We start from the raw sequence: 27,265 nt of genomic DNA on the forward strand, positions 1-27,265 counted from the left end.
AGGCTGGTGACGGGACTGGGAGGGGACAGGGCCCGGGGGGCAGACCTGCTCTCTCCGGGCGGCCCCGCCCCCGCAATGGGGAAGGAGAATGGGGGCCCAGCCCCCCAAGGCCGAGCAGCACGTGTCCGCCTCCGCCTGCCTCTGCTGGACGGGCGGGCGGGCGCCGGCCACAGCCTCTGCCTCCACAGGTGTTCACGGACCCCAGCAACCTGCAGCGGCACATCCGCTCGCAGCACGTGGGCGCGCGGGCGCACGCCTGCCCCGACTGCGGGAAGACCTTCGCCACGTCCTCCGGCCTCAAGCAGCACAAGCACATCCACAGCACCGTGAAACCTTTCATATGTAAGTCGTCCCGGCTGGGCGCACGGGCCTGCGGGCATTTCGAGGATCAAGCCAAGGCAGGGGGTCCCGGGGCTCCCTGGTGGCAGGACCCCTGTTGGTGCAGAGGCACCGAGGCGGCGGGGGCACCTCTGCCCCGCAGAGCCAGGCCAGGCGCTGTGCTGGGGCCGCCGGCCCATGGCGCGGCTCCCTCACCCCCCCTCGTTTTGTGCCTCTTCCCTCACTTTCTCCTCCGCTTCCCTGGTTCCTCCCTCACACATCCCTGCAGAGGCCAGAGGTGGCCGCGCTGCTAGGAAGGTCCTGGGTCCCGCCTTCTTCTCCGCTGCACACCCTCTCCCCGCACTCAGGCACCACCCAACCCGGGCCTCCGGAGGCACGGCCATGCCAGTGGCACCCACTGAGTTCCGCTGGGGCCTGGACTACATGCCCAGGACTGTCCGGGTGGCAGGGCCCAGTGAAATAACGGAGGAGACAGCGGTCGAGCCATGTAACCCTTAACCAGGCATGTGACCAGCGCCCGAGCTGGGGGTGGGGCAGGGCAGGACTAGGAGGCTCTCAGTGCCAGGCGGGCACTGTTCCACCCATGCGATGGGAGGCCGGGCAGCCTGTGGGACGAGTCACTCCAGCAGAGACTGAAGGAGGAGGAGAGAGCGGAACAACAGCTCTGAGCATAGAGGCCGCGGGGCCAGTGTGTCTGGGGGGTGAGTGATAGGGGGTTCATAGGAGAGGGGTCAGAAGTCCAAAGGGCTAGGTCCCAGGGACCTCATGGGCCAGCCCAGGGAAGTGAGCCTGAAGGTTTTTCTCTGCCTAACAGTGCAATTAGCAATCATTTCACCCCAGATAGTGCTGAGTCACCATTCACACCAGATAGTGCTGAGTCACCATTCACGCCAGATAGTGCTGAGTCACCCTTCACGCCAGATAGTGCTGAGTCACCATTCACACCAGATAGTGCTGAGTCACCATTCACACCAGATAGTGCTGAGTCACCATTCACACCAGATAGTGCTGAGTCACCATTCACACCAGGTTGTGCTGAGTCACCATTTCACATGCATTATCTCACAGTACCCTTACAAAATCCTAGGGAGCGGGGTCTGTACTATCTCTAATGACCGAGAAGGGAACTGAGGCTTCAGGACATTAAGGGGCCAGGTGCTCAAGGCCATGCGGCAAAACCCTGCTTCTGGTTCAAGGTGGCTGGCTCCTGACCCCAGGCGAGGCGGCCTGCGACTTCTCAGGCTCCATTACATCAAAGCCAGGAGGGGTGACCCTGGGAGTGTGGGGAGTTGTGTCAGGGTGTTCTCGCCATGGGGGGTCATTCTGTGTGTGTGTGTGTGTGTGTGTGTGTGTGTGTGCGTGCGTGTGTGCGTGTGCATGTGGGAGTGTGTGTGTGAATGTGGGTGAGTGCAGGCATGTGTGTGTCAGTGTGTGCGTGTGTATGAGTGTAGGTGTGTGGTGTGTGCCTGTGTGTGTGGCTGTGGGTGTGTGCGTGTGAGGGTATGTGAGTGGGTGTGTGCCTGTGTGTGACTGTGGGTGTATGCATGTGTGTGAGTGCTGGTGTGTGCATTGGGGGGGTGTGGGGGGGTGTGAGTGACTGTGTGCATGGGGGGGTGAGTGTGGGTGTGGGGGGGGTGTAGGTGTGTGCGTGGGTGTGGGTGTGGGTGTAGGTGTGTGAGTCTGTATGTGTGTGAATGTGTGGTGGTGAGTGTGTATATCCACACATGTACCCCTCAAGGAAAACTGCTGACGGGATGAGGGTGGGCCAGGGTCCCCCTGCACTCTGGCAGAGCCCGGGTCCCTGTTCCTCAGGTGCTGGTCCCCATGTCCAAGGGCCTCTCAGCCCTGCGGGCAGCCGCCTCCCGTACCGGCTCTGACAGTGGCGGCCATCCCGGGTCCAGGACCCGCATCTCTAGACCTCAGTCCCCTAGAGACGTCTCTGTGGCCCCAGCGTCTCTGCAGCCCCCGCATTTGGACCAGGTGGTGGGGACCCGGCATGCCAGGCTCCCAGGCCCAGGCACCTTTCCAAGCTTAGGGGGTAGCAGCCACTAACGAGGCACTGACACCGCCCGTCCAGGGTCAAGGGCACAGCAACGGCCTCTTGTTTCGTCCAGCCAGGCCTGAGCTGAGCACGGCCTCTCCCCCTCCCCGAGCTGGGCGGGACCTGAGGGTATTTATAGATGGCCCCGTGCCTCCCCAGGGGCAGATGTGATTCTGTGAGGCAGCCTCTTCCCTTGAAAATGCCTGCCCTGCCCGTGGCCAGGAAGGCCGAGCAGCTCATATAAATAGATGCTGTGAGGAAGGCGCCATAGTCCGGGCCGGCTCCCCTAGGTGGCCTGCCGTCAGGCTGCGAGGGCCGGGGGAGCGAGCAGCACGCGAAATCATTGTTCCCACCGGGGCTGCATCAGGGCGCAGCTTGTCCTGCAGAGAAAGACACGGGGGGGCGGGGGGGGGGGGGCTGCGTTCCTCCCGCGGCTGGATAAACAGGAGAAAGGAACGCTGGTGACTTGCTGCTGCCACTCAGCTCACAGGCCACCGGGAAAATGGCTGCGACGGGTCCCCTGGGTCCCGGGGTCCTGCGCTCGGCGCCAGCCGGCACTGCCCTCTCCTGTCGGGAGCAGAGACGGCACCGCCTCTGGATCCCAATTCGGGAGGTTCCACTTTCCTCTGATGCAGACCCAGCCCCGCGCTGCAGGCCCTGCGGGGGCCCCCTCTCCCCCCCACCTCAGGCCACCCCCACGGCGACCACACAGGCCAGGAGCCCAGGCTCCCCACCCAGCACTCCTGAGGGGTGGCCGCCTGGCTGCAGGCCCCAGGGCCTGGGACAGGAGAGGACGGGCAGCTGGGGACACTACACCGTTAGAAACGGGGGGTGTGATGTGGGGGGCAGGATGAGGCAGGAAGGGAGGTGGGTCCTGGGCGAGCCCCGCGGCGGCACCTGGCTGTCTGCCTGCCTTTGCCCACCTGAGGCTGGAAGTCCTTGCCCCCCATTACAGACGCAGAGCATGAGGCTTAGCCTGGCTGCACGGGGAGCACAGGACACAGAAGCAGCCCTTGTCCGTTCATGCTGGGCACAAGGCCACCCCTAGCATGGGGTGCACATGTGTGTCTGTGTGCACATGTGTTTACAGGCACACACATGCAGATGTGCACATACACAATGCAACATATGCATGTGCCCATGAATGGCATGCACACGTGCTCACTGTGAAATACATGAGCACACTTGCGTGCACATGCACACATATGTGCATGTGAGTGGCATTCACATGCATGTGTGACATGCATACATTTGTGTATGTGTACACATTCGGCCATTTATGCACAACATGAACACACATGAACACACATGTTCATGCACACGGCATTCCCACATCTGTGTGCAGCATGCATGCACACGTGTCTACATGCATACATGCATAATACATGTGCCTGCAGGTGCATATTCTCACATGAACATGTGTGCGTCTACACACTTGCGCGCACACATGCATACCTACTGACATACATGTACACACAGAGAGAAGCACAGGCTGCTCCGATCACCAGGGACAGAAGCCCCTTCCCTGCCCCCCCCCCCCCGGTTTCCTGGTAATTTCATAGCGTGTTTGCGTGCTTTCTGCTGACGCTTTAGGTGAGGTCTGCCACAAGTCCTACACGCAGTTCTCCAACCTGTGCCGCCACAAGCGCATGCACGCCGACTGCCGCACGCAGATCAAGTGCAAGGACTGCGGCCAGATGTTCAGCACTACCTCCTCCCTCAACAAGCACCGGCGCTTCTGCGAGGGCAAGAACCATTACCCGCCCGGCGGCCTCTTCTCCCCGGGCCTGCCCCTCACCCCCAGCCCCCTGCTGGACAAGGCCAAGCCGCCCCCCAACCTCAACCACGCCGGCCTGGGCTTCAGCGAGTACTTCCCCTCCCGGCCGCACCCGGGGAGCCTGCCCTTCTCGGCGGCGCCGCCGGCCTTCCCCGCACTGACCCCCGGCTTCCCCGGCATCTTCCCGCCGTCCCTGTACCCCCGGCCGCCTTTGCTACCTCCCACGCCGTTGCTCAAGAGCCCCCTGAACCACACCCAGGACGCCAAGCTGCCCAGCCCCCTGGGGAACCCGGCGCTGCCCCTGGTCGCCGTGGGCAGCAGTGGCCAGGGCGCCACGGGCGCCGCGGGGCCCGAGGAGAAGTTCGAGGGGCACCTGGAGGACACGTACCCCGAGAAGCTCAAGACACGGAGCAGCGACCTGTCGGACGGCAGCGACTTCGAGGACATCAACACCACGACCGGCACGGACCTGGACACGACCACGGGCACCGGCTCGGACCTGGACAGCGACGCGGAGAGCGACCGCGACAAGGCCAAGGACAAGAGCCAGGCAGCCGAGGGCAAGCCCGGCTTCGGGGGCGGCGCGGCGCCGCCGGGGGCCCCCAACAGCGTGAGCGAGGTGCCCGTCTTCTACGCCCAGCACTCCTTCTTCCCGCCGCCTGACGAGCAGCTGCTGGCGGCGGGCGCCACGGGCGACTCCATCAAGGCCATCGCGTCCATCGCGGAGAAGTACTTCGGGCCCGGCTTCATGGGCGTCCCCGAGAAGCGGCTGGGCGCGCTGCCCTACCACTCCGTGTTCCCCTTCCAGTTCCTGCCCGACTTCCCCCCCTCCCTCTACCCCCTCGCCGACCGCACCCTCGCCCACAGCCTGCTGGTCAAGGCCGAGCCAAAGTCGCCCCGGGACGCCCTCAAGGGGGGCGGCCCCAGCACCGAGTCCCCCTTTGACCTCACCACCAAACCCAAAGAGGCGCTGCCCGTCCTGCCCGCGCCCAAGGCGGGCCCCGCGGCCGGCGAGGAGCAGCCGCTGGACCTGAGCATCGGCAGCCGCGCCCGGGCCAGCCTGAACGGCGGGGGCCGGGAGCCGCGCAAGAACCACATCTACGGGGAGCGCAAGCTGGCGGGCGATGGGCTGCCCAAGGCCTGCCCGGCCCAGCTGCCCCAGCAGCCCTCCCTGCACTACGCCAAGCCCTCGCCCTTCTTCATGGACCCCATCTACAGGTATTCACAGGCCCTGCCCTCGCCGCTCGCCCAGGCCATGGGGCCGCCTCTCCTGCTCCCCCAGGCCCTCCCGCTGCCTTTGCTGGCTCAGGGGCCCACGCTGGCTCAGCCCGACCCTGGGATCCTGGTGTGGGTGCCTGGCCGGGGCCACTTCGGGAGGCCAGGGCAGGGTCTCCTGGACACTCGTGCTCCCCCTCGCTGACGGCCACTGGGCTACCCTCTGCGCTGCCTGAGCCACACACACACCCCCGCAACCCCCCCTTGATCCCCACCCCGGGCCCTGAGCCTCCAGCTGTCTTCCTAGACCAGCTCGGGCCCCCACAAAACTCACACCCGCCCTCGCCCTTCCCTCTCCCCAGTGTCTCTACTTCCCTCTGGCCGCAGCCGGCCTTCCTGGTGGCCCAGTGGGGAGCCCCTGCCATGGAGGGGGAGGAGGATGAGGAGGAAGCTTTAGGGCTGGCACCAATCCGTGTCCCTTCACTCGGCCAGCCTCCCAGTGAGGGGCCACCTTCAGCCTCCCCGGTGTCTGTAGGCCTTTGACCTGGGGTTGTGGGGTGGGGGGGTCTGACCCAGACCTGTGCCCCAGGGAGCCTGGCTGAGCGCCAGGAGCAGGCTGAGCACAGGCAGGTTGGGAGGGAGCCGAGGCGCAGGCAGCGGGTATTGGCGGTGCAGCTGACGCAGGCCCTGCCTCTGGATGGGAGGCGTGTGCACACACGTGTACACACATGCACTGGTGTCAGGGAGCAAGGGCCGTGCGGCCACCCCGAGGGCCGTGTGCCTGCTGCTCGCTCCCCAAGGGCCAGCGGGGCCTGGGACCCGCGTTCAGTGAGGTCACGCCTGCTGAGGGACGAGGGAGACGCGCCCAGTCAGGCGGGGTGCCAGCGAGGGTGGGGGCCAGTCTCCCCTTGCCCTCCAGTGCCCGCCCGGGTCCCCCTCGCCCGCCTGTGGGGCCGCCATGTGGCCCAAATCAGCAGGAAGGCAGAAGGGATGGAGCCACACTGAGCCCTCCTCCCATGTGTCCCCTCTCGCCCATGCCCCCAGCCTGGTGCCCCCTGGGAGGGCGGGACCGGGCGCGGCCCAGCTCTGAGGGGCCTCAGCTAAGCCTCGGAGCCCGTTCCAGTCCCGCACGGCCGCGCCCGGAGTCATCCTCTCCCCCGAGGGGGCCTCCCCAAGCCCGTCCTGCGGCTCCCGCCCGCCCCCTCCTGGACGGCGGCTCTCCGTGGGGCTACCTGTGAGGCGCCCCTGCCCCTGGGCTCCGGGCGGCTCTGGGGTCTCCTGTGCTCAGCCCCTCTCCTGGGTTGTCCCCGTCCTGCTTGGCCAGCGTCCCGCTGGGCCCGGGAAGACAGCCACATGTCAAAGGGACGGGAGCGAGGCCTCGCAGGAGCCAGGCAGGCCCACGGGCCCGGGACTCGGTCAGAGGGGCTGTGTCTGCCGGTGAAGAGGTTTCCCGTTTAGATGGAATCTCAACCCCGAGGGGAAACTGAGGCAGGCGCTGCTGGGAAATGATGAAAGGGCACCTGGGTGAGGAGACCTGGGTGAGGGGGGACGTCAGGTGACCTCAGGGGAGAAGGGCTGCTGGCCGCCGCCCTGGCCACCTCCCGCCCCCCCTGCCCCGCCCCCCCCCCCCCCCCCCCCCCCCCCGCTCTGTGCTGGCCACGTGTCACCGGCATTTGGCCGCCAGGGCCCCGGTGGGAGCTGCCCGGCCACATCAGGGGCCCCGCGCCTTCCCCAGGACGAAGCCGCTGGCCACTCACCAGGCGGGCAAAGTGCCCGGTGCCTGGGGCCGGCGACAGGGAAGTCGGGGAGTCGGTGTCAGCCTCCTGCGGGCTCCATGTTCTGCTGGGACAACCCCAGGGACCCCGACAGAGTAGACGGGGCAGGGCTGGTCCCAGGCTCCGCATTCAGCATTCGCACGGTCACGGGCGCCCCAGCTGGGGTGGGGGGCGCTGGGGAGACTGGGAGGGCCCAGAGCTGGTGAGGTGATGGGGGCACGGGAGGGAGGGAGCCAGGGCTCAGCGGGCAGCGTGTGGGCCAAGCCATGACGGTCCCTGCATGTCGGTGAGACTCCGTGGGGCCCAGCAGAACCGGCATGACGAGGCCCCCCGTGACCGAGGGGCGCAGGCAGGAGCCCGCAGGCCCTGGGGGTACGTAACCCTTGGCGTTGCTGTCCAGCAGGGTGGAGAAGCGGAAGGTGCCGGACCCCGTGGGCGTCCTGAAGGAGAAGTTCCTGCGGCCTCCCCCTCTGCTCTTCCACCCCCAGGTGAGCTGGGCTGGGCGCAGGGCGGGGGTGGGGGGGCAGGACCCCGAGGCCCGTCCAGGCCGGCCACACCCCGAGGCGGGCGGCAGCCTCCCCACCTGCCCGTCAGATGCCCAGGGACTCTCCCTGCGGACCAGGTAGCGCCCTGAGGCCGGACGGGGTGAAGGGCCGGGACGCTGAGGAAGGAGGTGGGCTCTGGGGGAGGCAGCCCTGTGGGTTCCTCAGAAGCAGCCAAGGCCCCCGGCTCACGGGGCCCACCGGCCATGACCCGGCTATGGGAGGGGCGGTCGGCAGAGCTCAGGGAGGAAAGCCAAGACTGGGAGTGGAAGGTTCAGCTAGAGGGACACGGCGGGATGTGGAGGTGAGCGGCCTTTCCGGGGTGCGCGGGCCTTGGGGTGCCTGACAAGAAAGACCAGGAAAGGGTGGCCGTGTGTCAGGGGGCAGAGCGGGGTGAGGAGGCAGGAGCAGGAGACAAGCAGTGGGTCCCCGGGGGCTGGAGAAGGTGGGAGCCCCCTCCCCCCGCCCAGACTGGGGTTTGGTCTGGGACGAAGACAGACCCCAAGCCTGTGGCCACTCCGTCTGCCCCTCAGGCCCTCGCCTCCCGGGGGTGGGCACAGAGGGGCCAGAGCCGAGAGGACGAGCAGGGCCGGGCGGAGTCCCCGGTTCCCTGCCCTGCGCCCACCTGTCCTCGCTGCATGGGGCCCAGCCCCCCAAAGCCACCCCCATGCCTCGGCCCAGGGGGTCCCGGGCGCGCCCAGACTCCAGACGGGCATTGTTCTGTCGGAGCCCTGCCGTGGACAAGCCCCCGGTTAAACCTGCGCCGCGGGCTCACAGCTAATCTTAGAGCCCATTGTCTCGCCGGGCCGGGGCCGGTTAACAACTTCCCCCGATTTTCCTCGGCCCGGCTGGGAGCGGCCGGGCTGGGAACCGCTGGCCGGCCAGGCGCATCCTGTGTTTGTGTTTGCGGGGAGCTGGGCCCGGAATATCTGACGGGGCGGAGCGGGCAGGGCCGGCCGGACTGCAGCCTCTGAGACCCACCCGGGCCTGACAACCAGGGGCTGGCGGGGAGCACTGACCCCCTGTCAGCTGGGCCCTGCCCCCCGCTGCCCCTCCGCCTGTGGGCCCAGAGCTGGGGGAGGACAGATGGGAGGTGACCAGTTAGTGACCTAATGACATGGCCTGAGCCTGTGCTCGGGGCGGGCGCTGCTGCGGTCACATCAGGCAGGCCAGGGCTTCCCTCCTGAGGCTGGCATACCGTGGGCAGCCCCAGGGTGCAGGGCAAGGAGGTCCTGCTGGCCATGGCCCCCACCACCTCTGGGGGTCCTGGGGAGTCGGAGTGGTGGAGGGTTCCAGGACCTTTCAAGACTGTGGTGAAAACAGACCGGCGGGCAGGGGGGCAGCGGTGTGTGTTTCTGGGGTCCCACTGTCCACGGAGGGGCCGGGGAGAGGCCGGGCAGCCGCTGAGGGGGCCGTTCACATCGGTCCATCAGGGGCCGGGGAGGGCGCCCACAGCAGTGCCTCCCCCACAGGGTCCTGCCACCTGGACGGGGCTGGCGTGGGACAAGGCGGCAGCCCAGGGCCACAGAGGCCTGGGCCGTTATGGGCAGCCATCATTTTCTGTTCATTAGCCCATTAGTCAGTCGGTCCCCAACTTGTACCCCGAGGGGCTCTGGCCATGGCAAAGGCCCTTCCTGTCCAGGGCCAGGCACCGGCAGGCCTCCGGGACGCTCCCTCCATCGGGGACGGTGCTGCCAAGCCTGTGCAGCTGCAGCAGCCCCCCACTCTCCTGTCCCCGAGCCCCCAGCACTCGGGGGGCAGGCACAGTGCCCACCACGTGGAAACAACCAGTGCCACGCTCCTCCTCCTCCTGCCACCCCCTTGGCATCTCCAAGGAGCAGAGAGGCAGCTCCTCGGCCCGTGCCCCCGTGTCCTGGGCCGTGTGGCACCGGCACTCATCCTGGCCACTGGGTTAGTGAGGTCCACTCTCAGCTGTGGGTTCTTTCTAGTACGTCGCCTGCAATGATGGCCTCCCGCCACTAGGGGTGGTGGCGCCTGAGGTCCTGATCCCTGTGATCCCTAGAGACTCAAGTAACTGTCTTAATTTTTCAAGACTCAAAAAAATAAATAAATAAATAAAAGATATAATTTTGTCTTTAACCCAAACTGGACAGTCAGGAGTGATGGCCAGGGGTCAGGCCAGCAGGTGTCAGCATCGGGGGGGCAGGGGGGGGGGGGTGATGGCCCGTGTCCACAGTCCGCCTCACTGGGTCCCCACGCCAGGCAGGGCGGGGACAGGTCAGCTCCAGCTCCCGCAGCCGGGACCCCAGACGGTGATGGGGGCTCTGGGGAAGGACCAGGGCAGGGCTGGGGCCGCGGTCGGTGGACGAATCCAGCCCAGGGCCGAGGAGACGCCGGGATATCTGGTTCCAGTGACGGCCTGAGGCCCGCGTGGCCTCTCGTCCCGGCCTGGCCCTGCCGTGCTCTGTCACTGAGGACCCGACACCCATGGGTGGGTCCCCACGCTTCAAGAGAGGGGTGGACCCTGGCCGGCATGCTCAGTGGATAGAGCATCGGGCTGAGGACCAAAGGGTCCCGGGTTCGATTCCAGTCAAGGGCATGTACCTTGGCTGCAGGCTCCTCCCCACTCGGGCCCTGGTTGGGGTGCAGGCAGGGGGCAACCAATCGCTGAGTCTCTCTCACATCAGTGCTTCTCTCTGTCTTCCCCTCTCTCTCCCTCTCTCCCTAAAAACCAATGGAAAAATATCCCCGGGTGAGGATTAACCAAAAAAAAAAAAAAAGTCAAAGAGAGGGGGTGGCTCCGGGGAGTCCCCCAGCCTCTCCCGTTCTCACGCCAACAGATGTCGGCCATTGAGACCATGACGGAGAAGCTGGAGAGCTTCGCAGCCATGAAGGCGGACTCCAGCGCCCTGCAGCCCCTGCCCCACCACCCCTTCAACTTCCGCTCCCCGCCCCCCACGCTCTCCGACCCCATCCTCAGGAAGGGCAAGGAGCGCTACACCTGCAGGTGAGCCTCCCCGAGGCCCTGGGCTGGTGGGCGCCCTGGGGGCCGGGGAGGGGGGGCACAGGTGACACGGCCCAGCCCGTGGCCCTGCTTTTCCAGGGAAACCCCAGTCACAACCGGCAGCAGCGCAGCAATAAATGGTCCGTGATCCTCATGTTCTTGTTTGGGGTAGACCCCACCCCTCCCCGCTGCCTCCCCCCAAGCTGTACGAGCTCAGAAAGTGGCTGCCGGCCAGGCGGGCAGCGGGAATCCCAGAGGCAGAGGCCAGGGCTGCGCGAGGTTGAACTTCGGCTCTGGGTGGGGACTCCCACCCCAGCCTGGGGAAGAGACCACTGTGTCTGTCCCCTGCGGCACCTGCCTTTCTCAGCCGGTCCCAGCCGGTCCCAGCCGGTCTCAGCCAGCACGGCACCCTGGGCTCCGGGCTGAGATGATGTTTGAGGAGGGAGCCGGCCCGGAGGCCCCAGCATCCGCTAGTGGCTTCTCTGTAAAGCTCAGCTGGGCAATGGGCTGCAGGAGACATTGAAGTGCAGGCTGTGCAGCTGGCCACCTGCCCCGGGGGAGGAGCTGGGGGGGACTAGGTGCCCAGTTTGAGGGGGGCTGCGCCAGGAAGCATCTGGCCCCTGGGTCTCCTGACGGCCTCCCACCCCCAGGTACTGCGGGAAGATCTTCCCCCGATCTGCGAACCTCACGCGACACCTGAGGACGCACACCGGGGAGCAGCCGTACAGGTGAGAGCCGCGTGGGGTGGGTGGGACCAGCGTGTGCTCCTGGTCACTCCCGGGCCCCCTCCTGACCCCCCGCCATCCTGCCCTGGGACGTTGTACAGATCAGGCAGGAGGCGCCCCTGCCCAGCAGGTTCTGGAGGCTCCCACCTGCCCCCGGAGGACGATGCCAGCGGCAGCCCTCCATCCTCTGGTGTTTCCGCTGGGCGGGGCTCAGAGCAGGGCCTGCCAGGATCCAGGGCCCCAGGACAGTCTGTCGGCGAAGCCTCAGCCGAATCCCCCCACCCGAGCCCAGCCTCGTTCACTCCCGATGACCAATGGCCAATGGCTGTGGCTGACCTGACCCTAGTCCAGGGTGGTGCCCTGGCAGCGGACCGTGGACCAGAGCTCTGAGCAAATGCAGGTCCCAGCCAGGCCGGGGCACCCCAGGGACTTGCGTGAGTCCCCTTAGGGCCCTGGACAGACCTGTGCGTCCAGTCCCCACCTCGCCCCAGTTCTTGGGCAGCAACGCGGCCACACAGCACAGCAGGGGTGTCTACAACAAGTAGGGCACCACCTTCCTCTCAAAGGCTTGGAGCCCGGCGCTCAGGGACACCCCGTGACTTGCCGGGGGTCCGAGGCCACATCTGAACCGAGTGCCTCGCTGGCTCACCGACCTGGTCCTGGGCCCTGGGCCTTCCCGGGGCACGAGCGGGCTGCAGGGGACCCTGGCTTTTAGGAACCCAGCCGGGAAGGGGCCCGGGGCCAGCATTTCAGACGAGAGCCACGGTGCTGGCGGCCTGGAGCGCACTGGGAGCCGCTGGTTTCACTGCCCGGCATCGCGCTGGGGGCCTGAGAGGCAGCGGTTGGGAGTAGGGAGCTGGCACGGCTGGAAGTTGGTGACAGAAGGTTCCCACATCTGGCTACTCTGAGCCGCGTCACCCCTGGCCCTGGAGACTGAGCTGTGTGTGTGGGTGTCCCTATCCCTGGGGAGGTGGCCACATGGGGCCCTGCAGGTATCGTGGTCCCTACGCCCACCCTTGGACGTAACGCGCGTCCCCAGCCACCACAGGGCCAGGTCGCGTCCTGGCGGGAGAAAGGCCAGCTCGCCCTGCTCACCGCCTGTGTGGCAGCACCCAGCGCCCAGCACAGGCCCCGCCGCCCAGAAGCGGGTGCCCTGGCGAAGGCCAGAGCAGCGGGAGGGCTGGACCGATGCCTGCCGCCCGGGTCTTTGTGTAACGCGAGCCGGTTTCCGGACCGTGTTCCGTGTAAAAGCCCCCGGGGGCCGGGCCGTGTTTATAGAAACATTTGATGATCATTGATTTCTTTTGTTCTCTGAACCTCAATCTGTGAGGTTCAACTTACGGAGCAATGATTGCTTGGAAAGTTCGCGTTGCGGATCTTGACTTTCTCGGGCGCAAGGCGGCCCTGTGATGAGGGGCCCGGGGGTGACTTCCTGCCACATCGCGGGGTTCCGGGCCCCCTTTGATCACTGGGAGGCTTTAAGTGGGAAAAGGGAAATGCGCACATTCGGCCTCAGAAATCTGCCAAAGAGGGGGACCCCCCCGCCCTGGGAGGCTGAGTAAACCTCCACCCGCCCCCCGCCTACATGAGCACCCCACCCCATGGTGTGCGCGCCAGGGAGGCCAGCAGACGGCCCCTCGCCGTCGGCTTCTCATGGCTGCGCATGACCCAATGGCTCCGCTACACAGCGCTGACCGCTGCCTTTAAAGTCCGCGCCCCGGCCATCCAAAGTGACTCCGGCCGCGGCCAAAGCCTGCGCACGGGGAGGACAGGCACGTTCTCCTGTGACTGACACGCTGCCTGGAGGGGAGGGGAGACTTGGTCCAGGCCAAGCCGGCCCCTCGGCTGGCGGCGTCTCCTGGTCAGAGCGCGGTGGGAAGGAAGGAGCCTGAGACCCTGTCCTTGCGGCTCCGTGCGCAGGCCTTGTTGAGATGAGGATGGAGGGACAGAAAGACTGAATTAGAGCCCTGGCCGGTGTGGCTTAGTGGGTAGAGCGTTGGCCTGCAGCCCAAAGGGTCCCGGGTTCAACTCCGGCCAAGGGCACGTACCTTGGTTGCAGGCTCCTCCCCGGCCCGGCCCTGGTCAGGTGGCGTGCAGGAGGCAACCCATCGATGTGTCTCTCTCACATCTGGTCTCTCCCCCTCTCTCCTACTCTCTCTAAAAATCAGTGGGAAAATGACCCGGTGAGGATTAACAACAACAAAAAGACTGAATTAGGGCTGAGGGCTGCCTTCTTCCCCGTCCTGGTGCCGGTGGGACCTTCAGTCACACGGTGGAGGCGAGCTTCCGAGGCTGCCCTGGCCTGGGGGGACCTGGGATTCCCGCCCCAGGAAACACGCCTACCACCTTCAGTCCGGCTCCTCCTGGGCTCCCGTCCTGCATCTGCGTGAAGCCCCACACCCGTGCCGGGCCAGGCGTCTCTCCTTCCCCCCTTAGCTGAGTACTAGGGCTGGGTCTCTCCTTCTCCCTTAGCTAAGTACTAGGGCTGGGTCCCTTCTTCCTCCTTAGCTGAGTACCAGGGCTGGGTCCCTCCTTCCTCCTTAGCTGAGCACTAGGGCTGGGTCTCTCCTTCTCCCTTAGCTGAGTACTAGGGCTGGGTCCCTCCTTCCTCCTTAGCTGAGTACCAGGGCTGGGTCCCTCATTCCTCCTTAGCTGAGTACTAGGGCTGGGTCCCTCATTCCTCCTTATCTGAGTAGTAGGGCTGGGCCTCTCCTTCTCCCTTAGCTGAGTACTAGGGCTGGGTCTCTCCTTCCTCCCTTAGCTGAGTACCAGGGCTGGGTCCCTCCTTCCTCCTTAGCTGAGAACTAGGGCTGGGTCTCTCCTTCTCCCTTAGCTGGGTACTAGGGCTGGGTCACTCCTTCCTCCTTAGCTGAGTACCAGGGCTGGGTCCCTCATTCCTCCTTAGCTGAGTACTAGGGCTGGGTCCCTCATTCCTCCTTATCTGAGTAGTAGGGCTGGGCCTCTCCTTCTCCCTTAGCTGAGTACTAGGGCTGGGTCTCTCCTTCCTCCCTTAGCTGAGTACTAGGGCTGGGTCTCTCCTTCCTCCCTTAGCTGAGTACTAGGGCTGGGTCTCTCCTTCCTCCCTTAGCTGAGTACTAGGGCTGGGTCTCTCCTTCTCCCTTAGATGAGTACTAGGGCTGGGTCTCTCCTTCTCCCTTAGATGAGTACTAGGGCTGGGTCCCTCATTCCTCCTTATCTGAGTACTAGGGCTGGGCCTCTCCTTCTCCCTTAGCTGAGTACTAGGGCTGGGTCTCTCCTTCCTCCCTTAGCTGAGTACTAGGGCTGGGTCTCTCCTTCTCCCTTAGCTGAGCACTAGGGCTGGGTCTCTCCTCTCCTTAGCTGGTACTAGGCTGGGTCTCTCCTTCCTCCTTAGCTGAGTACTAGGGCTGGGTCTCTCCTTCCTCCTTAGCTGAGTACTAGGGCTGGGTCTCTCCTTCTCCCTTAGCTGAGTACTAGGGCTGGGTCTCTCCTTCCTCCTTAGCTGAGTACTAGGGCTGGGTCTCTCCTTCTCCCTTAGCTGAGCACTAGGGCTGGGTCCCTCCTTCCTCCTTAGCTGAGTACTAGGGCTGGGTTTCTCCTTCTCCCTTAGCTGAGTACTAGGGCTGGGTCCCTCCTTCCTCCTTAGCTGAGTACTAGGGCTGGGTCTCTCCTTCTCCCTTAGCTGAGTACTAGGGCTGGGTCCCTCCTTCCTCCTTATCTGAATATTAGGGCTGGGTCTCTCCTTCCTACCTTAGCTGAGTACTAGGGCTGGCTTTCAGAATCTCTCTGTCCCTTTCTTGACAGTTACCGACAGCATTTCTCCCTGGGGTGTGGCCCTGTGTGGGGTGGGACGCTGCCCGGGGCCATTCCACGCCCTCCTCCCCCCCCCACCCCCGGTCCCTCGCTGTGTCCCCGGCTGGCTTTCCTGCATTCCCTGCAGTGGCACGGGCACAGTCATGGCAAAGTCCCCTGCAGGCCCTCCCCGCCCGCCACTGTGGCCACCATCTGCTCCTTCCTGGCGGGCGCAGTGGTGTTGTTATTCTATGCGGCGCGGCCATAAATTTCAGTCGCCACTTGTCAGTTTATTTACAAGGCAAATCCCAGCTGCTCGCAGGCCCTGCCCCGGAGCCCTGGGCTGCCGCTCCCCTAACTCTCAGACAGGCTTGTTGGTCTGGGCCATTTCCTGAGATTAGAACTCGGAGGCCACTCGGGACTCTATGGCCACGGAGGGCCTGGCCACCCACCCTCCCGGCTCCCCAGAGGCCGGAGGGAGGATCCCACGAGGTCCTGACCTCCTGCCTGGGAACCCGCGCCCTGCAGCCTCGTTCTCACTCGGGACCCCGCTTCTCCAGGTCCCACGCTGCCCTCCAGGGACTTGTTGACAGAGACAGGAAAGGGGCGCCGTGTGAGCGAGCGCAGACCGGGGCGGGAACAGCTCAGCCTGCACGCCTGCTGGGTGGGCAGGGGGTGAGTGCCCAGACCCGGGCTGGGCCAGCTTGGCCTTGCACTTGTCCTTCCTGAGCAGCCGCCTAAGGAGCAGGGCTGCCGTGGGAGCCTGACACCGTCGGACAGAGAGAGACTGACAGGGTCCCTGGCCGAGTTCCAAAGACCGGGCACTTGTTTGTGCCCGTGTGCACATGCACCACATGTGTGCATGCACCCACACTACACACACACACATGCCCACATGTGCATGCACGTGTGCACACTAACACACGTGGACTGTGTGCACACATGTCTGCACACGCACACATACCAGAATGTGCGCTGGCACGCATGTACACGCTGACATGTGCACCCACGTGTGCATGGGCACGTGTGTACACAATAACACACGTGCACCGTGTGCACACACATGCACATGCACACCGTGTGCAGCTTTAGCTGGACACAGTGCAGGTGGGAGCACCTGTCCGTCACCGGCCTTGCTTGGTCTTCCACCACCAGGAGGGGCAGCATGGTGACTTCTCGGTCACCCTCTGGGGCCCTGGCTCTCTCCCTGTGTCTGGCGGGGTGTCTTGCTTCTCCACGCTCACATCACTAGCTCTTGTTTCGCCCTCTGTATGGGGGTCGTGAGAGTGGGCGTGAAGGCCAGGCCCCACCCGAGGGCTCCACACCCACGGGGGCGTCACTCACAGGTGCCTCCGCTGGTGCAAAACGGCTGTTCCCCCTCAGTGAGCGCGGGGTTCGGAGAAGGGGCGTCAGTGGAATGTTCTGGTGGGCGCGGCAGAAGCCCCTGCACCGCGCGGGCTGCAGGTGGGGCCCACGGGGCACACAGATGAGCTGACCGTTGGGCTGCCCCCCAGTCAAAGGGGACCGTGTGGTCATCGTGGTCCCTGCAGAGGAAGCAGCCTGACAGCACAAGGCTGGGAGCCCCCACCCCCAACCGATGGAGCAGCGAGCTCAGGGCCCGGGGGGTGGGGGGGACTAGCCCGAGGACCCCACTCTCCTCGCCCCGCACCAGGTGGGGGTCTGCGGGGGGCTGTCTACTGGCCCCCCTTCCCTGGACCAGCTGAGCGTCTTTCCATGGTGAGATGCTGCCCCCTTGAGGCGGCTGGGAGCACGTCGCCCTGTGGGTGGACCTGCCAGGCGGGAGGCCACCGAGCTGGGTGACCCAGCACCGGGAGGACGCAGACGCTGGGGAGTCTGGGCTCTGCACACCCAGGGGCACGGCCCCACCGGGTCCCCCTCCTCCAGCTAGGGCACACCCCAACATGGTTCGCTGCCCGCAGGTCAAGGTCGAATACCTGCTCCTGGCACAGCCTTGCCGTGCCCACCTTCAGGACCACGGGGCGGGGCCGCCGGCTGCGGGGCCGCCTCTGAGGGTGTGTGTCCTGCAGGTGCAAGTACTGCGACCGGTCCTTCAGCATCTCCTCCAACCTGCAGCGGCACGTCCGCAACATCCACAACAAGGAGAAGCCCTTCAAGTGCCACCTGTGCAGCCGCTGCTTCGGGCAGCAGACCAACCTGGACCGGCACCTGAAGAAACACGAGCACGAGCACGCGCCAGGTGAGCACCCCAGGGGAGCACAGCCCGGGAGCACCCGCAGGGGAGCACAGCCCGGGAGCACCCGGAGGGGAGCACAGCCCGGGAGCACCCCCAGGGGAGCACAGCCAAGGGGAACACAGCACAGGGAGCACCTCCAGGGGAGCACTCCCAGGGGAGCACCCCCAGGGGAGCACCTCCAGGGGAGCACAGCCCGGGGAGCACCCCCAGGGGAGCACAGCCCAGGTGAGCATTCCCAGGGGAGCACAGCCCAGGTGAGCACTCCCAGATGAACACGCCCCAGGGGAGCAGGCCCAGGCGAGAAGACCCCAGGTGCGCGCCTGCAGGCAGCCCCGGGAGGTGGTTCTGGAACGAGGGTGGGGGGTGGGTAGAACTTGAATGATGGGGCGATGAGGGGGGAGAGGAGCAGTGGGGAGCGGAGCGGTACAGCTGAGGGCCCCCCATCCCCCTCCACGCAGTGAGCCAGCACTCCGGGGTCCTCACGAACCACCTGGGGACCAGCACCTCCTCCCCCACCTCTGAGTCGGACACCCACGCACTTTTAGACGAGAAGGAAGACTCCTATTTCTCTGAAATCAGAAACTTCATCGCCAACAGCGAGATGAGCCAGGTGTCGGCGCGAACAGACACACGGTAAGAAGCCCCTGCCGGGCCCCGGGGCTGTGTGGGCGCCCGGCCCCCCGTGCGGCTGAGCCCAGAGCAGCCCCCCCACCCCCCGCTCCTGTCCGGGCCGGACCCAGGGCTCTGCAGCAGATCCCATTCCGTCCCAGCTCTGCCGCCTGGAAGCTGGGGAGTGTCAGCAAGGGCTCCCCCCACCTGTTTCTCCCCCGGACGCGGCATGGCCTTGGCGCTCACACGTGTGCGACCAAGTGTCAGCAGTGCGGGAGACCACCACGGCCCTCGCCGCCTGAGACTCGGGGACGCTTGTTTAGCCCCAGGCACTGAAGGTTTCCGAACAATAGTGCTGCCCCTTAAACACAGACACATGCACACGCACACACGTGAGCACGCACACACAGACACACACCAGCAGCGGCAGAAAAATGGAGGATTCGGGTTCAAGAAGGAGGAGGGTGTCTGCACAACCCCGTTCACGGGGCTCCGCTCGTGGCACTGCCCCCCCCCCCCGCCCCAAAGGACCTCCGACCCCAGGAAGAGCTGCTCCTTGGGAGACGGCTGGTGCCAGACCGGGCGTCCGAGAACCAGAGACACGGCCAACTCCCAGAGGCCTCGGGGTGCGATCCCCTAGTTCCTCAGAGGGGAAACTGAGGCCCAGAGGAGTGGGGCGCCTGGCTCCCGCCACACAGCCAGGCCCAGGGCACTGGCCGCCATGGTGGCCACGGGTGGGCTGCAGCTCTACCGTCCCTGGGCCCAGGGCCCCCGTCCACCCCCAGCGGGTGAGGACAGTGCCCAGGAGAGGATTCCTGCCCTCGGGATTCCCAGGGTGCCATCCTACCCCCTGACTTTGGCATGCGCGTCCGCCAGGGCTTTCCTGCTGCTCAGGGCAGGGGAGTGAGGGAGGCTCAGACGGAGGAGGCTGCCCAAGTCCCCAGAGAGCCGGGCAGAGCCAGCCACACACCAGGCTCTCGGACCGCCCGGCTCAGGGAGCCCGAGCCCTGGCTGGAGGTGCCCCACGTCACTGTTGAAAGTGGGAACCAGGGTCTCGGTCAACGTACATCCCTCAAGTGCGGGGCCCCTGGCAGATCCGTGGGGCCGGTGTGAACGGGTGGTCCTCACTCGGCACCACTGCCCTTGGGTGTCGGGGAGTTCAGGCCCCACCGGGGGTCCCGGCCTCACGGCTGACGGTGCCCCTGCAGGTCCCTCTGTTGGAGGCCTGGCCCGCAGGAGCCTCGGAACGTGACCTGATGGGGAAGATGCGGTCGCACTGGGGTTGGGTGACCCTCATCCCATGTGACTGGGGACCTTGTAAAGGGGGAGATTTGGACACAGACGTGCACATAGGATGGATGTCACGTGAAGACGGAGCAGAGAGAGGGGGCGGGTCTACAGGCCGAGGATGCGGGCAGCCACCCGGAGCGGGGGCCTGGGCCGGGTCCCCCTCACGGCCTGAGGGACCAGCCCGTGACACCTGGACCTTGGGCGCCAGCTCCAGAACCAGGAGAGAAGGTCCCATTGTTGATGTCCGGCCGTGGGCTGTGTCCCGGCCGCCCCAGGGACAGGCACGCGCCCCGGGCAGCAGTTTGGAGGCCTGCACGCGTGTCCCGTGGCCTCTCTGCCTGAAGCGGGCACCAGGGCCCCCCACAGTGCCCGCTGGGCCCTCAGGAGCACCCCACCCGGTGCGGGCCACCTGCCAACGAGCAGATCCTCGGGGGGAGGGCACACAGGTGAAGAGGTGGTCCCCGGCCCCGGGCAGAGACGCCACATGGAAACGTGCCCGGTGCGGGCGGGTTCCACGGAAGGACACACAAGGCTGCGGGCTGCACATGCTCCGCCTCCCGGTGCCCGCAGCTGCCCGCCTGCTCACCGCGTCCTCAGCGTGGGGGTGGGGGGTGGGGTCTCACGTCCCTGAGAGGGCACAGGGCTCGAGGGGCCAGGACCCCCCAAGGGCCCCGCAGAGAGCCCACAAGGAGACAGGACGCTGTTGGCCACAACACCTGGTCCGAGGGCCGCCACCCCCCACCCCCGTCACGGTGGGATGGGCGCGCCCCCGATGCCCACACGGGTCCCCAGTGACAAGGAAACACGCTGGGCCCACCCCCCTCCCCCAGGCGGGTCAGCTGTCAGAATCCCTCTCCTCACGGGACAACGAGGAATGAAGACATACAGGCCAGGGCACACGGTCGGTCCCCAGCACAAGGGCGAGCCCCAGAACTGCCCTGTTGGAGGTCAGAGGTCACTGGGGAGGAGGCCCGCCTGCCGGATGCTGAGAGAGGACCGTGTCCCTGGCCCAGTGGACGGATTCCCGTCGGCCCTGCGGGTCCAGGAGGTGCAGGCTCTGGAAGCCCGGAGCTCAGGTCAGGCATGGGCTCAGCCAGCGAGCGCCTTGCCCGCCGCCTCCCTGCACGCGTGCTGGACACCTGGGGCCTCCTGCCCCTGCACCCCGTCACGGGCTTCCTGACGAGCGGAACCCAGGCCTGAGGGAAGCGAGGACTCACGCCCGCCCCACGCTCCCTCTGCCTGTGGTCACGGGGCCCACAGTGAAGCCCCACCCGGGCTGGAGGGGCCCAGGGCCCGCACGTCAGGGGACTTGTCTCAGGCAAACCTGTCCCGGCGGGTCTGCCGCTGACTGAACCCCAGAACGCAGACTCCGTCCACTGAACCCCGGGACCTAGACACCGTCCACTGAACCTCAGGACCCAGACTCTGTCCACTGAACCTCAGAACGCAGACTCCGTCCACTGAACCCCGGGACCCAGACTCCGTCCACTGAACCCCGGGACCCAACACTGTCCACTGAACCCCAGGACCCAGACACCGTCCACTGAACCCCAGAACACAGACTCTGTCCACTGAACCTCAGAACGCAGACTCCATCCACTGAACCCCAGGACCCAACACTGTCCACTGAACCCCAGAACCCAGGCACCATCCACTGAACCTCGGGACCCAGACTCCGTTCACTGAACCCCAGAACCCAGACTCCGTCCACTGAACCCCAGGACCCAGACTCAGTCCACTGAACCCCAGGACCCAGGCACTGTCCAGTGAACCTTGGGACTGAGACTCCGTCCACAGAACCCCAGGATCCAACACCCCTGCAGAACCCCGGGACCCAACGCCGTCCGCAGAACCCCGGGACCCAACGCCGTCCGCAGAACCCCAGGACCCAACGCCCCCGCAGAACCCCGGAATCCAACACCATCCACAGAACCCCGGGACCCAACGCCATCCGCTGAGGGGTCCCTGGCCCTGGGCCGTCCCACGTCCTGAGTCCCCAAGGCTGGAGGCGCAGCACCTTCGGGCTGGGCCGCAACCCTCCCCGACGTCTCCTGTGCCCGCCGGACCCTGGCCCAGCCCCAGGCCGGCCATGGCGCCCGACACACAGTGTCCACTCTGCTGGGAGCCCTGCCAGGGAGGGGCCCTGCCCGTCCCCGGCCACTCGCTTAGCGGCATCCTCCTCTTCTTGAGTCACTCACCCCACAGGGACAGACTGGGACCAGGCAGGGACAGCCCAGGCCCACAGCTCAGGGATCTGGGCCACAGAGGCACGCTCTCCAGGGGGGCTGGGAGGGTCGGGGTGCAGCGGGGGAGAGCTGACCAGAGCTGAGTCACCGGCCTTTGGGAGTCGGTGGCCAACTCCCTCCCGTGCCGTTTCAGGCCAGAGGTCCAGGAGCTGGACGGCACCGCGCCGTGCCCAGGCCTGGCCAGCGGGAAGCCGGAGGACGGCGAGGAGGAGGAGGAGGAGGAGCTGGAGGAGGAGGACGATGACAGCCTTGCGGGGAAGTCCCAGGACGACAACGTGTCCCCCGCGCCCGAGCCCCAGGGCGCCTACGAGGATGAGGAGGACGAGGAGCCCCCCGCCTCCCTGGCCGTGGGCTTCGACCACACCCGCAGGTGGGTGCCGGCCTCCGGGCCACGGCCGGGCAGCTGAGAGAGCCGGGCCCAGCCAGGGAGGACTCACTCCCAAACCTGCAGCGAGCCTCCCCCTCCCTGCTGGCCCCTCCTCCCTGAGGGTCTCTACCACGGGGGCTTCTGCACGTAGGCCAGGGAGAGCCCCGGCCTGGGGGGAGCCAGGCCCAGCCACTCACACACACACCACATGCAAACATGTGCGTGCACACATGCACACATGCAAACATATGCAGACGTGCACATGCAGACACATGCATAGACCTGTGCACGTGTGCATGCACTAGCACATGTGCATACCCGCAAACACGCACATGTGCACACACAAGGTGCATATGTGTGCATGTGTGCAAACACGTGTGTGGACATATGCGTGCATGTACGTACACTCATGTGTGTGCATGCACATCGAGAGGCCTGGGAGAAGAGTGGAGGGGAAGGCACAGAGCGAGCTGGTCCAGCCGCAGAGCCACATGGTATCTGTCGCCTGGGGGTGCCGTCCAGCGTCCCGCGGGCGCTGTGGCGCCGAGGCTGAACCCCGTAGTTTTGGAAGTTGTGCCAACCAGAGCCCCTTCCCCTGCATCCCGAGTGCTGGCCACGCCCCTGGCAACAGGCAGTGCCAGCTTCCAGGAGCCCCTGAGAGCTGAGGAGTCCCTCCACAGACAGCCACCCCCCCCCCCCGGGTCCTGGGACTGGAGTCCTGAGCCCCCCCAGCTGCCCAGACTCGGGAACCAAGGCCTCCCGTATGTCCTTGTCCCTGGAAGCCTGGATGCCCCGCCTGCTGCTTGCAACACGTGTGCGTGTACTACCCGCTCTGTGGTCCTCTGTCCGTGCTTTCCTGCGTCCGTGTGGCTTCCGTCCTGGTGTCCGTGTGTCCATGTGTCTGTCTTGTGCATGTGGCTCGTGGAGACCCGTGGCGTCACGTGTCCGTCATGTGCATGCAGGCGTCAGGGCCGAGGCCGCGGCTCACAGGCCTCTCCGGTTGGTGCAGGTGCGCTGGGCCGCCGGCGGGCGGTCTCTTAGCTTTGGAGCCGATGCCGACTTTTGGGAAGGGGCTGGACCTGCGCAGAGCAGCTGAGGAAGCGTTTGAAGTTAAAGATGTGCTTAATTCCACCCTAGACTCTGAGGCTTTAAAACAGACCCTGTACAGGCAGGCTAAGAACCAGGTAGGTACCCGCAGAGCCCTCCCACCTCCCCAGGCGAGGCAGGGCCAGCCTTACCTCTCGCATGGCCACCCCCGGCCTGCCTGGGGGCCCAGGACCCCCTGGCCCGCCCGTGCCCATGGCATTGGCTAAAGAGACGCCCCAGCAACCGGCACGTCCCTGCAGCAGCAGTGGGGAGGGAGGGTTGAGAGCAGAAGGACCTGGACAGGACACTCAGGGACATGGAGGTCACTGTCCTCTCATCCCCAGAAGGCAGTACCGCAAGCAGGTTCCCAGGTGAGGCTGCCCTGCCTCCCGCCCTCTGTGACCTGCCAGAGTGACAGAGCCAGGTTCCATCGTAGCCAGCTGCCTGCGGGGGCACAGGTCCGCGCTGGAGCCCTGACCGGGTCAGGGAGGACCCAGGCTTGGCTGGGGCCCGTTCCCGAGTGTAGCGGCCGCAGAACAGAACCCGCCTCCCGTCTGGAGGCCAGAGGGTCTCAGTCAGCTCTGCAGCTCCCGAGTCTCAGCAAAACCGTCTGTGTGTCTGTCTGTGTCTTTTTACTAATTCTGTCCAGTGTTGACTCCCCACCAGCTCGCACCCCGTGGCTCACAGCAGAAGGTGCCCTGGGACTGAGCACGCTCGTGTCCTCATGCACCGCCTGTCCCCACGGGCGTCCCCTGGGCAGGGCCTGACTGCAGACGGGGTCTTAGCGATGACCACTGGCACCTCCAGGGTCCCCACAGTGCCCACTTGCCCACGGGTTTGCAGGTCACCAGGCGGAGAAAAGGGGTAGAGGAGGTGACTGCAGGGGGAACACCCCAGGAGGCCAAGGGACCCCTCTGCCAGGGCCATGGCGTCCGAGCTCCCCGCTGCGGCCTCCCGTCTCCCTCATCCAGGCCTGGCTGGGGGAATCTGGCCTCCATGGGCCGGGCCCTGGTGCCGGCCCTCTCTCCTCCCGTGTGGGTCTGAGTGGGCCAAGGCGGTGGGAGGCGGGAGGGGGCGAGGACGGAGCCTGCCGGGGTCCTACGGCTCACCTGCCGCCTGTGTCGCGTATCTTCCCCTGCCAGGCGTACGCAATGATGCTGTCCGTCTCCGAGGACCCTCCTCTCCGCGCCTCCGCCCAGAGCCCCCTGGATGCATGGCTGAGCATCACAGGACCCACGCCCGAGGCTGGAGCCTTTAACCCCATCAACCACCTCTGACCGGCCCGGCGGGCTGGGGCTCGCGAGGTGACCTCGGGCCCCACATCGCGACAGAAATCCCAGCGAGGCCTCAGGAGCCTGCGCGGCCCGCGGCCAGGGAGACCCTCGCCCCTGCATCCGACGGCTCCTCGGTGTCTGCCCCTGGTCTCACCCGCTTTCCCAATGGAAACCCAGAAGCCGAAGTCCCTGAGGTCGTCGGGCCCATGTCTCTGAGAACCGGTCTCGAGGGCACCATCAGGACAGCCCGGCGTACGGCCGTGGGCGCGGCGCACGGAACGGCCTGGCAGCACAGCCCGGCGGGCACCGGCGGCACTTCCTCCCGCACTGAAGCCGGGGCCGCTCGGGGCCGGAAGGAGAGGGCAGACCCGGGGTGCCCGGCGGAGGGGAGGCCCACACGATTTTTATAGTGAAAATGACGAGAACAGCCCTTTTGGTAACCTTATTGACGACAGAGTCTATTTAAGCATGTGGTTTTAATAATAGACAGTATTTTTTAAAAAGAAATTGAAAAAGGACTTGCAGATTGTTTTGTAAAAGTAATTTTGCATCGCTTGGGAACCTGAGCTTATTGGCAAAGCCACGCCCTCCTGGCCCGCACCGGCTGCGCTCGGCCTCTGTACTGTAGCGAACGGGGAGGTTTTCTGTCCTCGACCCTCTTTGTAAAGCCAACGTAGTTTGGTGGCGGCGGGCGGGCCGGGCACCGGGCCACGCCTGTGAGCCAGTTCAGACTGCAACAAGGATTCTGAGACGTGTCCCAGGCCGCCCGAGGCTGGGACTGGGACATGTGCCTGTCATTGTGTGACATGTGATCCGTGCCCGTGGCCCGCAGGCAGCTCCTCCTCAGACCCCCCAATTATGTGGGAAGGTTGGAGAGGTGGGCCGGTCAGCTTGCGTTCCTCCCGGTCTGTCCTCGGCCACCGGGCCGGCCCCACCGCTGCTCTTCAGAAGGCAGGCCTGCTGGCCGCCTCCGGTCTGCAGGCCACCTCCTCCGCCCCGTCAGACGGGCGCGGGCAGAAGGCGGGGGCGCCCCTGGCCGCCGTGGGGGACACACCCGCTCCCTGCGCCGGCCACCAGGCCGCCCCGCGTGCTTCTGAGAGCGCAGATTCAGGATTCGCTGCCGCACCACTCTCCGCGTGGGTTCCGGCAGGCGGGACCGGCTCCAGAACCGAGGACGTCCAGCCAGAACCTGGGCCTGCAGCAGAGAGCCCAGCCGGCCGGGGCCGCGCCTCCCTCCCGGGGACCAGTCCACTTCCCCACTCATGGGCTTTAAATTATTCCCATAGGGGCCAAGTTCAAATAATAATTTTTTTCCCTGATGGAATTGACCTTAATCTGTATATAACTTGTAATTTTTTTCTAATTTGTTTCTTATTTTATTTCTTCCTTAACAGTATTTTTTTGGCATTAGACATTCTTATTGTGAAGAAATAATGTTAATATAAGTACCCAGTGAAGGACCAAACCGTGTAATAGGTTGTGTGTTGTGTGACTGAGAGCCAGGGCGTGGGCAGCCTCCACGCCCCGAGTCCCGCGTCCCCGCGAACCCCGCCGCGCGGCTGTCCCTTTCCAGACAATCATGTGTTTTTGTTAAATTTGAGTTGCATTTGCATTTACGACAAGTGTTCTATTTATTTCTTTTAACGTTTGGCAGAAAAAAGAGTAATAGTGTCCCAACATGAGAGAGAGAAGTCGCGAGTCGCCCTGAGAAACGCGGGCGCAGTGAGGGTGACGCACATCGCACGGTGCCGTGTCCTCCGCTGGCCCGGGGGGCGGGAAGCGTGCACGCCGGTGCCCACACGCCGGTGCCCACACGCCCGCCACAGCGGCCCCGGGCGGAGAGTCATCCATGCGGGTGTCGGGGGCCCGGCTTCGCCCCCCAAGACCCTGGTGGGGAGACCCCTGAGATGCCCCCAGCCCGCGGGTCCCTGGGAAAGGGTGCCCCTTCTCAAGCCCCGCGAGGCAGCAAGACCGAGCGCCGCCCTGGCGTCTGCTGAGAAGAGCTGGCCCGGGCCCGGCACAAGGATTCGCAAACACAACCGCTTCCACCTCCCACCGGCCCGGCCCCGCTCAGCCAGGGCTGCCCCGTGCGGCTCGGAATTGCCACCATCCCTCACCTGGATGGGGTCCCCATGAAAAGTCCCCTCAGAAACACCCGTGTCTGTACCCCGATTACATGCTTCCTGCTGGAGAAGGCAGTGTGTGCCTACTTTGCGTGGTGGCTGTGGAAGAGGCGGTTTGGATGGGCGGACACCTGAGTGGTGTCCCCAGCCGTCACAGCGCCACTGTCCACACCGAGGGCCACCCCTGCTGTCCACCCCGAGGGCCACCCTTACTGTCCACCCTGAGGGCCACCCCTGCTGTCCACCCCGAGGGCCACCCCTGCTGTCCTCCCCGAGGGTCACCCTTACTGTCCACCCCGAGGGCCACCCTTACTGTCCACCCTGAGGGCCACCCTTACTGTCCACCCCGAGGGTCACCCTTACTGTCCACCCCGAGGGCCACCCTTACTGTCCACCCTGAGGGCCACCCCTGCTGTCCACCCCGAGGGCCACCCTTACTGTCCACCCCGAGGGCCGCCCCTGCTGTCCACCCCGAGGGCCGCCCCTGCTGTCCACCCCGAGGGTCGCCCCTGCTGTCCACCTGCCTCTGTAGACTGTCCTGTTACTTCCGGCCGACCCTCCTCAGTGTTGTAACCGTCCCCCCCCCAAGAACGCCCCCCCCCCCCAAAACCAGCACACGTTCAGGCCTGTGTTCCTGTGACCCTGACCGCGATCAGCGCGAGGCCAGCTGGCCCCGACCGGTCAGCCCCTCGGCCCGAGCACTTGGCAGTTCGGGGAATCCATCTTTGGACCCAACAGAGAGCACTGGGTCCCCGTGTGGGTGCGTGGGGAGCGTGGCCTCCAGGCCGCATGTCGCTCCCTGTGCCCTCGGCCCTGCCACACGGTCTCCGCTGGCGCCCTCTGTGCCCGGAGCCCTGGGGCCCGGGGGTCAGACAGGCCTGAGACCCTCCGTCCAGCCTCCGCTG

The 27,265-nt window shown here is 65.7% G+C and overlaps 1 protein-coding gene across 3 annotated transcripts in view; it reads left to right on the forward strand.

The window, feature by feature from the left end:
* PRDM16 (PR/SET domain 16) overlaps positions 1–26,860 on the forward strand; it is a 275,916-nt gene extending 249,056 nt beyond the window's left edge. Inside the window, exons 8-17 of one of the 3 annotated variants that reach the window (XM_036351807.1) lie at positions 189–342; positions 3,974–5,375; positions 7,548–7,635; positions 10,491–10,657; positions 11,305–11,382; positions 17,199–17,368; positions 17,824–17,998; positions 21,644–21,880; positions 22,887–23,061; positions 24,106–26,860. In XM_036351807.1, the coding sequence (XP_036207700.1) occupies positions 189–342; positions 3,974–5,375; positions 7,548–7,635; positions 10,491–10,657; positions 11,305–11,382; positions 17,199–17,368; positions 17,824–17,998; positions 21,644–21,880; positions 22,887–23,061; positions 24,106–24,240 (2,781 nt within the window). In that variant the 3' untranslated portion in view covers positions 24,241–26,860. The remainder of the gene's footprint in view (positions 1–188; positions 343–3,973; positions 5,376–7,547; positions 7,636–10,490; positions 10,658–11,304; positions 11,383–17,198; positions 17,369–17,823; positions 17,999–21,643; positions 21,881–22,886; positions 23,062–24,105) is intronic. The other 2 variants (XM_036351808.1, XM_036351809.1) reach the window with 2 other exon arrangements.
* The last annotated feature ends 405 nt before the right edge of the window (positions 26,861–27,265 follow it).

The sequence above is a fragment of the Myotis myotis genome, unplaced genomic scaffold (genome assembly GCF_014108235.1).
Source record: "Myotis myotis isolate mMyoMyo1 unplaced genomic scaffold, mMyoMyo1.p scaffold_m19_p_2, whole genome shotgun sequence".
In the NCBI taxonomy this organism is placed as follows: domain Eukaryota; kingdom Metazoa; phylum Chordata; class Mammalia; order Chiroptera; family Vespertilionidae; genus Myotis; species Myotis myotis.